The following is a 12,524-nucleotide window of genomic DNA, read 5'->3' on the forward strand; positions in this document are numbered from 1 at the left end:
GTGTGTGTGTGTGTGTGTGTGTGTGTGTGTGTGTGTGTGTGTGTGTGTGTGTGTGTGTGTGTGTGTATTCTCTGGAAATACTGGTGCCTGTGTGTTCCAGAGAGAGGCCTCTCCAGCAAGAGCTTCATAGCCTCAGGATGTTCTGGGCTCATTTCTCTGTCTCCATCACAGCTGTCCACTCCCTTAACTCAACCTAGGATGCTTTTTATGCTGGTTACTCCCCTGAGTATGTTTGTGGTTCCTGAATTAGGTACAAAAATTCCTAGTTATGGTTCTGAGGCCTGGCAAATTGGTTGAACTGACCATTTCTGTCTCATCTTACTTGCTGAATCATGTGAAGCCAGAAGCGGCTCCTGGTTAAGCAGATCTTAGACACGTTTCTTCTTGGGCTTTTCTCTACAATTCCCACTCCCCTACCAAAGGGGCCTTAGCCATGGAGGATTATTCAATTGGAGGGGGAGTGCTCACCATCTCCCCCAGTGGTGGGGTTTTTTTTTGTTTTGTTTTTTACTGTTCTCTAATTAGTAAACATCTTAATGTAACAGCCTCTGGTTAGAGAGCAGGAAGAGCCTGTTAAGGCAGATAAAAGAATGAGCCATTGGCAAGGCTCCCCACTTTTGCCCCATTTCCTTTTGGCCCGGAGACCATAACAACAGTGATGACTACTTACTTTCATATAGGCTTTCCCACCTAACAACATATATGGCTGTGCTATTTCTTCCTTTGAAAAATCTCGCATACCTGTAATGCCTTCTCACCATTCACTTAGATAGAGGCCCTCACCACTGTTTGCCTGTACTATTGCAACTGTCTTCTAGAGTCAGTGGGGTGGCACAATGGATAGAAAGCTGGGCCTAGAGTAACAAAGATCTGAGTTCAAGTCCAACTGTGTGACCCTAGGAAGCATTAGAACCAGGATCTCTGAACCCAGGTTTCCAGGTTCCAAGTCTATCCATAATTGACTTTCTTTTAAGGCTGTGCTGGGTAGTATGTGTTCCCAATTGGACTGTCAGAATACCCTTCTCCCAGGAAAAATGCCACTTCAGAGTAGTGACAAAGGATGTTACTTCCAGGATTGGGACATGAAGAGAAATCTGACTTCCTCATGAAGGTGTTTCTTTCCAGCTTAAACATTCCTAATGTAAAAACTCTGAACAACTTACTCTTCTGCTCAAAATGCAGTGGTTCCCATTGTCTAATAAATGAGCTATAAAGCATTTCAGCTTGGTAATTGAGGTCGTTCAATGTCTGGCTCCAAACTGCTTTTTCCAGATTTAACTCCAACCAACTTGCATTAATAACTGTGGCCAAAGACATCCTACATATTCCCATCTCTATAATGTTCTCCTATTTACCAGGAATTTATTTGTATACTTTATTTGTATGATTTCACTGGGTGGGGGGGGTAGGGAACTCCAGGTAAGGAAACTCCCTCTACCAATGCAGATCAACACTTTTGGGCAACTTAAGGTCTTAGAGCATTGCCCAGAGCATGGAGGGGTTGAAGTGCTTTGTTTAGGGGGAGTCAGATCTGGGGACTCATTGAAATACTAGGTCTTCCTGATTAAGTACAATATAATACACCACAGTATAAACTTGTGTCTCAAATAATAATCCTTCTAGTCCAGACCTGTGATTTTATTGGTATGGGGGAATTCACTAGTATGAGAACTTTATCCAACCAAATGTTGATCAGTGACTTGTCTATAACCTATAGCTTTAGGCTCAAGAGTTGCCTGGGGCTTGGACACATCAAGTGATTTTCCCTTGGTCAGGTAGCTAGTATGTGTCAGAGGTCAGACTTGAACTTGGGTCTTTCTTGCTCCAGGGTCATCCCTCTATTTATTATGACAGTATGCCTCTCATTAATAAGGATAACAATAATAATAATGTCAATAATAAATAATATTTGTATAGTGCTTTAAGGTTTGTTGTTGTTTCAGTCATGTGTGACTCTGTGACTTCATTTGGGGTTTCTGGAAAAGATACTGGAGTGGTTTGCCATTTACTTCTTCAGTTCATTTTACAGATGAGGAAACTCAGGCAAACAGGGTGAAGTGACTTGCCCAGGGTCACATAGCTAGTAAGTGTCTGAGGCTGGATTTGAACTCAGTTCAGTCTTCTTGACTCCAGTCCCAGTGCTCTATCAATGGCACTTTAAGGTTTAGAAAGTATTTTATCTATACCATCCTGTAAGTTAGATAGTGTAAATATTATTTGGTTTTATAGATGAGGAAGCTGAGGTTAAGAAAGTTTAATTAAATTGCCCATGGTCACAGTTGGCATCTAAGTCAGAATTTGAACCCAAGTCATCTGACTTCATTCTGGTGTTTCTATACACTATCCCATGCTGCCTCTCTTTTTCATACCCATTCCTAACTTTGCTTGCTAATGTCTTACTAGTCTTTCAAGACTCCACTCAAACCATCTGCCTCCCTTCATGAAGTCTTTCCTGGTTCTTCTCCCTTGTATCCTACCTCTCTCTTTCCATGACCCATCCCAGTCAGAAGTAGTCTCTCTTTCATGTGCTTACATAGATTTTTCTATTTCTTTATATTCTAAATTGTCTTGTAATTATCTGTATTCAGGTTTTTTCACCACTAACAGATCCCAAGTTCCTTGAGGGGAAGGATTGTGTCTTATGGATCCATGATCTTACCCAGCAAAGAGCCCTGCACAATCTGAATAAATAGATGGATGAATGATCCAGTCCTATCTTGTGGCTCACAGGAGTGCTAAAGCTTCCCTGGTATCTCACTAACTTATATCTATAATCTGCTTACCTTAATGGCCTTTGCTCTGTTGATTAGCCCATCTCGTTGAGAACTTCCAATGAGTAGATCCACTTTCACCCTTGGAGATCTCTGCAATGCTCTGGTTGGAGTCTCTTGTAGATAGATGCCATCAACCACTGGTCCCCAGTAATGAAATGGGCCACTTATTGCCAGGAGCTGGGTTTGGAGAATAAAGAGATGTGACTGTTTATTATGACATTATTATCACCTGGGAGTTGTCACATTCACTGATCTAGATTTTTACAGCAGATTCCATCTAAAATTCCACCTTCTACAGGAAGCCTTTTCCACCTTTTACAGGAAGTGTTTTCCAAACCCTCTTAATTCTAGCACCTTTCCTGTTCATTATTTCCAATTTAACCTGTATGTAGCTCCTTTGTACATAGCTGTTTTCATGCCATTTCCCTCCTCAGAGGTTGAGTTCCTTGAGAGCAGGGACTCTCCTTTGCCTTTCTTTGTATTCCCAGTACTTAGAACAGTGCTTGGTATGTAGTAGGCACTTAAAAATGTATATTGACTGCCTACCTACCTGGAAGGAGCCATTTCCTAGAGGGCTGGAACTGAGTCTTCTTGATCTTTTTATCTCCTAGTTCCTACCATAGGTCATTGCAAATACTACCTACTTAATCAATGTTTGTTAAAAAATGAATGGATGAAGGTTGGCCAGTTGCCTCATTTTTGTAGATGATGAAGCTGAGATCCGGAGAAGAGTAGTACCCCATACAAGGTCACATAGATAGTTACTAGGACTAGATAGTTTTCAACTATCAGTCTGGGGTCACTTTTTTCATTATATTTCTACCTCATTAATATGAGCCCCATTAAAAAAAAGAGATTCATAAGTTGCTGAACTTTAGATGAGTGTCATCTAATTTCCTCCTATTACAGATGAGGAGAAATCAGTTAGGTGAAGTGATTGGTTCAAAGTCACATGGATGTTAAGTGTAAAAAGCAGGGCAAAACCCGAGGTCCATGGATTTGTAATCCAGTGGTTTTTGTCGATTTTGTAATGTGCTTCCTTCCTTAGTATATTATCAATGTTATTGAAACTCTCTGGGTCTAAATAGCCTAACTGGCAAAAAAAGAAAGATTGAACTGTGGACTAAAATTAATGTTATTTTTTTCAAGATGACCCAGAATTATGATTTCATTAGTAGCAGGCACTCCCTGTGAAGAAGCTTCCCCTACTAATGCAGATTTGCACAGCTGCCTGGGACTTCTCCAGGTGTCACACAGCCACTATGGATCAGAAATAGGCCCTGAATTCAAGTATTCCTGGGTTCAAACACAGCTCTCTATCTAGTAGGCCACACTTTTTTTTTTCCCTTTCAAAGAGTACTCATTGCAGCTTGAGTTCAGACCAATACAATGATCCAGGTGAAGTCCCAGGTCCCAGCTATAAAATTCTGCAAGGACTTCCCTACTTCTTCCTTCAGTGCTCACCTTGGTTTGAGCATCATTGAGGATTTCAGCAGGTTTCTGGCGGAGGCAGGACATCATATCAACATCAGGAGAGGTTGGACAACTGACTTCCTGGGCAAGAGCTGCTGCCTGTTCTCGAGCCCTTTTCTGGCTAAGTGCTGCTGCAGGAGAGAGGACTGAGCCACCCTAGAAGAGAATTCAGACCCCTTGCCAGTTATATTAATGACCATAAACCCACTCCTGGGTCTATAATAGACGTAAGGGTAAATGATAGAGCTTTGTCATCAATCATTCACATTCAAAACTCAATACCACGTTGATCTGTAGGTGTCTATCTCTCAAATCCGACTTGTGCACAATCTACAGTCAGTGTTAATTTTCAACAGATGCCCATATATTTATTCCTTTTCAAAGAGATTTCATTTTAAGAGTGTAGCCAGTAGTCAGATCAATATAGTATGGCAAACAGACTTTACATGGAACAGTTGGCCCCCTCAGACATCATGCACCAAAAACCCTGTTTGCCCAAAATTTCTCCTGTTGACATGCTTCAGGGACTGAACAATACTACCAGTTCAGTGACTGAAATGACTGAACAGCAACAAAAGAAGGGACCCAACATGAATATAAATATATATACACTAACAAACATAATGCAACGTGTATATAGAGTAATACAAATTTTGAGGGAAGAATGCTAATAACTGTGAGGGAGTGGATGGGAAGGGGATTATGAAAGGCCTTGTGTCAGAGGTGGCATTCATGACAGCCTTTGAAGGACACCTGGAATTCAACCAGCCAGAAGTAAAGAAGGAGTTCATTCCAGATAGGGCAGTCCATTTCTGCAAAGGCAGAAGAGAAGATGATATAGGTATGGGAAAGAGCTAGCAATCCTATTTCATGAATGAAGAGTGTGTGAAGGGTACCAATAAGAAATAAGACTGAAAAGCTAGATGGGAATTACATTGTGGAGAAATCTTAATGGGAAGCTGACTTCTGTGACCTCAGTTTCCTCATCTGTAAAATGAGGGGTCAGATTAGATGGCCTTTGAAGTCCCTTCCATTCCTAGATCTACGATCTTATGATTCCATTTTATATTTTATCCTGGAGGCAACAGGACACTACTGGTCAGTTTTGTGCTGTAGGAAGAGTAATTTGGCAGATGTATGGAGGATGGATTATGGATTGGAAGTGTGAGAGACAAAAGGCAGGAAGTTCAGTCAGGAACCTAATGAAATAATTCAGATAAAGGTGATGATGGTCTGAACCAAGGTAGAGATTGCAGGAGGGGAAAGAAGGGGACAGTTTTGGAGATGTTGTGGTGGTAGAATCAATAAGTCTGGGTGACAAGTCAGTGTACCCCAAAGCAGGCTGGTATGCTAAGTGTCAACTGAGTGCTAAAGACAGCATGCCTCAAAGTTTAGGTGAGGTTACTTGGGGCTAGAGTTGTCAGTGAAAGACATAGAATTAAGACTCTATATGAGTGCACATCTAAAGGGAGAAATGGGGTCAACAAAGGTAGAGAAAAGGGGTGTGTGTGTTGTATTTAAAAAACAGTATGCTACTAGGAGCAAAGGGTTCATATAGGTAGTGAGGGGTATTGAGAGAGCAGATTGGAATAGAGTCATATAGGGCCTTGAATACCAGGCTAAGGAGTCTGGATTTGATTTTATAAGCAATAAAGAACATTGTGGATTTCTGAGCTGAGAAGAAATGTGATTAGAAAGAATAAATCAATCAATCTGGGTATATTGGACTTTAATTAATGAAAATTCTTGATGCATTTAAATTAGGATTGGATTTACACCCAATTTGTTAGGAGCACAGATGCTAGAGAACAGGAGGTGTGCCTGCAAGATGTCATACCATTTAAATTGAATTTGGGTCCTTTAAAAATTATTCATTCTAAGGATATAATACATTACAATTACCCTCTGTGATACCATTCTTTAAAAAAAAAGTCACTATCCTAGAAACCAAGAGAGTTTGTGTATTGTGGTGGTACAGCGATAGAGTGTTGGCCTTGGAGTTGGGAGGAACTAAGTTAAAATCCGGCCTCACATACTGACAAGCTGTATGACCCTGGGCAAGTCTCTTCACCCTGTTTGCCTCGGTTTCTTCATAGGTAAATTGAGCGGGAGAAGGAAATGGCAGACCATTTCAGTATCTTTGCCAAGAAAACCCCAAATGGGGTCATGGAGAGTTGCACACTAAATAACAACAGCAAAGGGCATGGGAAAATACTCATAGAGCCAGATGCTGATAACAGGATCAGATTTGGAGCTGGAAGGAATCTTGGAAGTCTTCCCTTCCAGTTCTGTCCCTTTATTTCACTGAGGCCTGGAGAGGTAGAGGGGGAAGGGAGAGACTTACCCAGGGTCATACAGGTAGCATATGAAAGAGCTGGAATTTCAGCCAGGTCCCTGTGACTACACTTTCAGTGCTTTTCAGATGCATTTCCTCAGCTGCCTCTGCTAGTCCTCCTAGCTTGGACACTGGACTTCCCACAAAAGACCTGAGACAACATATTATAGCAAGAGATGCAGTAGACTATGAGGCCAGAGTTCTGGGCAACCTCCTCTGCACTTTGTAGTTGTCATTACTCTGGACAAATCTCTTGGGAAGATGAGAGATTGAAGATTTCACCTTCCTAGGCCCTTGGATTTATGATTCTATGAATAATGTATATATTGAGAGAGAGTTCTTATGATAGATTATGTATCCTCATATATTATCAAAGACCTGCAAACCTGCTGGCAGTTACTGGTAAAATCTGATAAGGACAGCTATAACAGGTGGCATTGTTCTTGAGTTGCTGCTATATCCCTTAGTAAGAAACCATACATTCTGATCCATCTTTTAAGGGGAGGGAGGAAGAATGAATTAACACTTTCCATGTGCTAGGTACTGTGCTAAATGCCTTACCAATATTATCTCATTTGTTCATCACTACAATGTTGGAAGGTAAGTGCAATTATTACCCCCATTTCACAGATGAGGAAACTGAGACAGAGAACAGTTAAGTGACTTGCCTAGAGTCACACAGCTAGTAAGTGTCTGAAGCTGAATTTGAACTTGAGTCTTTCTAACTCCCAGCCCAGTGTTCTGTCCCCTGTATCCCCTACCTGGGAAGAATCAACTAAAAGAATCATAGAATGTTAAAGGTAGAAAAGATCTAGCCCCAACTCTATATTTTAAACATGAGAAAAGAGTTCTAGAAAGGAAAAATGATTTGCCCAAGGCCACGTGGCTAGAATCACATTCATAGCATTTAGAAATGGAAGGAATCTTAAAATCCATCTTGTTTAATCAACACATTTTGCAGATGAGAAAACAGGCCCAGATGAGGTAGAGACACCTTCCTTTGGAAGCTCCCTCTGTAATACATAGCAATAGTTTTGTAGTGATTCCCCTTGCCTCCTCTCTCATCCCCCATAATGGAAATATTTTCAGCTATGAGACAAATCGATTTCAGTTTTTCTAGACCAAGGGCCTTTAAGGCTTTTTGAATGTCACGGACCCCTTTAGCATCCTGATGAAGCCCATGGACCCCTGATAAGAATAATATTATTATATTTACCCAAGGTCATGGACTCCCAGGTTAAGAATTTCTGGTTTGGATAGAAATTCCAAAGATTTCTGCTGGGTTTTCAGAACTGCCAGCATGACCAGCTATAAAATATTTTAAGTCTTTAGTCCCATGCAAAAGAAAGTGGGAGGGTTGCGAAACCACATTCCATTGTGATAAAGGGTCTACACTAATGGACAACCTAGACAACAATTCCTCACCCACGTGGAACACGGAACGTGGTAGCTCTAGGGTCTAATTTAAAGACTCCAGAGGGGCCCCAACATGCCATGACTTGGGAGCACCAGAAAACATTTTCAGTGTCTGATCTTCTTTGACAAAAATTGGAACTCTTAGAGCTGAGGATGTCAGAGCAAGTCCCTTTATGACCCATTCTTTTATCATCTAGCTGTGCTGGTCTCCTCATTCTTCACACATAATGCTGCATCTCCTGTTTCTGAGCTTTTGCATTGGTTGCTCTCCATGTCTGGAATGATCTCTTGCCTCACCTCTGCCTCTTAGAATCCTTGGCTTCCTTCAGGACCAAACTCAAATGCTACATTTTGCAAGAGACCTTTCCCTCAGGCTTTTCCTCTGAAATTTCCTTCATTTTCTTTGTACACATCTTGTATGTATCTATTTCTTTATATATATATATATATCTCCTTCACTGGAATGTAAACTCCTGGAAGGCCAAGCCTTTTTGTACCTTTCTTTGTACCCACTTAGCATAGGCACTTACTAAAATGCCTTCTGGCTTTATGACACATATGTTTAGAACAAAGAATGTTAATGCTGTTCAACATCCTCTAACCCAACCTCCTCGTGATCCAGATAAGAAAACAGATCCATAGAAAGAAAAATGACTCCCCTCCCACAGTCACAGAGCTAGCTAGAACAAGAACTCAGGGCTCCTGACTCCTAGGCCATGAATTCTTCTGCTACAGCACTCTGCCCTTCTGTCATTTATTGACAGCACACACCATGTTCCATTTTCTTTGTAAGCATGACATGACTTTTGAGAATGCAAGGATTTGTATTTTGTGGCTTTTTTGTCCTTTTAAAAAGAAAAATAATCAGGAAATTCAAGGTCGAAGGAAATTCCAAATCCAGACAACAGCTCCAACCTCAAAACTTCTGAACTAATCACAATATAGGGCAAATTAACCTCCTTTTAAGAAAGAACTCAAACAACCATCTGAGAAGATAAAAACTCTATGACAGGTCCCCTGAATTTTTATTTCTCTAACTATACTGTGTAAAGCCAGGGTTTCTGATGAGGAAGTGGTTAAAGGCATTGGATTGCCCAATTTCACTAAGCCACTAAAGAACTTTCCACTTTCACAGTTACTTTGAAAAAAAAATAGAGCATCATATGAGAAAAGTTTTGTAAAATACTGGAACAAACCCTGGGTTTTGATCTGGGTTCATATTCCAGGTATCACATTTACTAGGTGGATGAATTTAGGCAAAGTCATTTGACTTCTCTGAGACCTCAATTTCCTCATCTGTAAAATGGGGACAAGAATATTTGTACCATGCACCTCATAGGATCACAGATATATAGCTGGAAGGGGCCTTTAGAAGCCATTGAGTTCCAATTCCCCTATTTTACAAATGAGGAAACTAAGACACAATGGTTAAGTGACTCACCCAGAGCAACATAGCTAGTAAATAGATGAGGCAGAATTTGAGTCTGGGTCTTAGGAGTTAGGACTTAGATCTTAAGTCTTAGGACTCCAAATACAGTGACCTATCCACTGTTCCATTAGTAAAATACAGCACTTTACAAATCTTAAGATACTATATGCATGTGAATTGTTATTGTTATGCCATTTTACAGATAAGGTAACTATAACCAGAGAGTTAGACTCTCACTCAAGTGCCCATGGATATTAAATGGCAGTATCAGGACTTGAATCCTAGTCTCTTGACTCAATCTAGTGTATTTTCCCCCAACAGTCTGTTCCCCTGGTTTCCTCCTCTCCTCCTGATCTGCTTTCAGCTTGCGAACGAGGGAATTCTTTGCAATTCTGTGATTTAAAATATACCTTGATTAAATAAAAACTGCCACTTCTACAGAGTTTTATACTTCATAGTGCCTAGCACATAGGAAGTGTTTGAATCATGCATGTTGATCAAGGCAGCAATGGCTTCCATTTTTACAGTGCTCTGAAGTTTGCAAAGTACTTTCCTTCTAACAACCCGTGGAGTTCTCTAGGTCCAGTCTGATTGGTTGTATTTTACACATGACATCAGACCTTTCAGTATCTGTTGGAGGAACACCATCAGTTCTTCATCCCCTGAAGCATCCACCATCTAAAGCTGACCTAGCTATCATATGGCATTTGTGCTTCCTCTAAAGTTTCTGGGCCTTAAAAATAGAATAGGATGGAACCACATTTGCTGACCACGCTTTGTCTCTCTAGGGCTTCTAGGACCTCAGAGATAAAAGCCTCCTCAGTTAACCACACGGGTAGCCACCGTGGGCTTCCTGTTCATAAACTTGATGATATCCTAGGTAGAAGATGGTAAAAGTTAAAAACAGAAGCAAAAGCCATGCAGTCACTTCAAACACTTGAACTGTTCTGGGAAAGCTGATATACTGTTGCTTTCGTAGGTAACCAATGGCAACCCCTTTCCTGCTAAAAAGTTACACTTTTTGACTAGATGGTATTCTCCTGGAAGGCAGGGATCATGATGTTCATTCTTGTCTCCTCCACATCAAGAAAAACACTTTATACAGGTTAATAGTTCAACACACAGATGGGATTGATTTGTGCGTCAGGGAGGGAGTGGTGTGAATGAACTCTAAGATCCTTTACAACTAAGAGATTTGATGAATCTATGATTAAAATATTGATGTACTTAAATGAAGGTTTAGCTTAATGTCCCCTCCTCAACGAAGCCTTATTTGATTCATTCAAGCTGCCTTAGTCCTCTCTTAGTGTTTCTATTGCAAGCTCTTTAAGGACAGGGACTTTTTGCCTCTTTTTAAATCCCCAGTGCTTAGCACAGTGCCTAGCACACAGTAGGTGCTTAATAAATGTTTATTGATTGATTATGCATGAACCTTTTCCCTAGCACCTGTTCTGTGCTGGCTATTTGTGTCCATACTTCATCCCCCCTACCCCACTGTAGGCTCCATGAAAACAGGGATCATGCCTTCTTCTTCTTTGTAATCATCAACAGGATAGAGGCCAAAGGAAAGTTCCTTGAATATTCTAATCCCAGATTTTCAGAGCTGGAAGGAATCTCATCAGCCTTCTAGCCCACCAAAAAGAATTCCTATTACACAACAGACCCAACAAGGGGCCAGGCAACTTTGCCTGAAGAACTTCCCTGAAGGGGAGTCTTATCACCTCCCTAAGTGGTACAGAGTAAGCCTTCATAAGAGCTGTTAGGTTGCTGAATTGGAATAGGAAAAAAGTCATGGATTGGGCTTAGTAGACCCTGGCTCCAACACTTACCCCTATAACCATGGGTCAGCTATTTCATCTCCAACACTCAGTTCCTTCATCTATCTCATAGAAATGCTCACATTCACACTAAGTACCTCACAAGACTACAAGTTAAGCCATTTGTAAACCTTAAGAGAGCATATAAATGTAAAGTAACAGTTCTATAAGACAATTAGCTCCACAAGAGCAGGGACTTCTACCAAAGATTCATTATTTCCTTCCCAGGAAGGAAGGGAATCAATATTTATAAAGTGCCTACTATGTGCCAAGAATTTTTAACAAATATTATCTCATTTGATTCTTACAATATCTCTGTGAAGCAGGTGCTATTATTATCATCCACACTTTACAATTGAGGAAACTGAGGTAAACAGAGGTTAAGTGACTTGCCCAGGGTCACACAGGTAATAGCCTGAGGCTGGATTTGTTCTCAGGTCTTCCTGATTGTAGGCCCAGTGCTCTATCCACTGTACTACCAGCAGTCCATATATTGTTCTATAAAAAGCATGTACCTAATACATTATTGTTGAATTAGTTATTAATTTATGATGAAATCTCAAAATTGAATTAATTTTATGATTCTATAAACACTAAAAAAAGTGGAATGTAGCACTAAATATCGTATTATTGTAGAAGCAGGAGAGATGATTTTGGACTGAGGTAATCAATGGCCTCCTTCTGAGGCCATTCAAGTATCCTAGAATCTCAGTTGGGAATGACCTTGGGGACCTTCAAGTCCAACCAACATCTGAATAAGAACCCTCCCTATGCCACACCTGATAAGTATTCAGTCAGTTTCTACCAGAAGTCCTCCAGTGGCATCCCATTCCGCTTTTGGAAAATTCTGATTGTACTGGGTTTAAATGGAGCTTAGCAATGGAGATAGCTGGGAAGGGAAGGTATTCAGACATGGGGATAGTACTAGCCAAGGCCCAGAATTGGGAATGGGCAGCACTTGCTTGTTCCAAGAGAGAGTGTATAGACCAGCCTGGTTGATAGAGAACTTTCTATCTTTATTAAGTCATTTAAAATCTTCCTTGAACTTTACACTCAGTTACTATCCTGCCTTATCTGACAATCTACATTGTGATGGACCTTCCTTGAGGGCAGAGATTATGCTTTCAAAAAAATTTCTTTTTCTTTGAAAACTGGGCCTCCCAATCTGTCCCAGGCTGGACGTGCAGCCACTCATGACTTGGTTATTCATATATTCCCTTTTCCAATTTGGGTAGGTTCACTGATCCTTAGGCATCCTCATGCACCCTTCCCCCTGACAT

General features: G+C 40.8%; 2 protein-coding genes across 3 annotated transcripts in view; one reads left to right on the forward strand and one right to left on the reverse strand.

Moving 5' to 3' along the window:
* Positions 1-12,524, reverse strand: part of TG (thyroglobulin) — a 382,541-nt gene that overhangs the window by 60,961 nt on the left and 309,056 nt on the right. Inside the window, exons 42-43 of the mRNA XM_069081298.1 lie at positions 4,239-4,403; positions 2,784-2,951 (exon numbers count right to left, since the gene is read on the reverse strand). Coding sequence (XP_068937399.1) covers positions 2,784-2,951; positions 4,239-4,403 — 333 coding nt within the window. The remainder of the gene's footprint in view (positions 1-2,783; positions 2,952-4,238; positions 4,404-12,524) is intronic.
* The window catches only part of SLA (Src like adaptor), a 103,941-nt gene that overhangs the window by 12,597 nt on the left and 78,820 nt on the right, over positions 1-12,524 (forward strand). The window lies entirely within an intron of this gene.

This window comes from Petaurus breviceps, unplaced genomic scaffold, assembly GCF_028583685.1.
Source record: "Petaurus breviceps papuanus isolate PSGF00001 unplaced genomic scaffold, PetGlider_PUasm1.0 98, whole genome shotgun sequence".
NCBI classification, from domain to species: domain Eukaryota; kingdom Metazoa; phylum Chordata; class Mammalia; order Diprotodontia; family Petauridae; genus Petaurus; species Petaurus breviceps.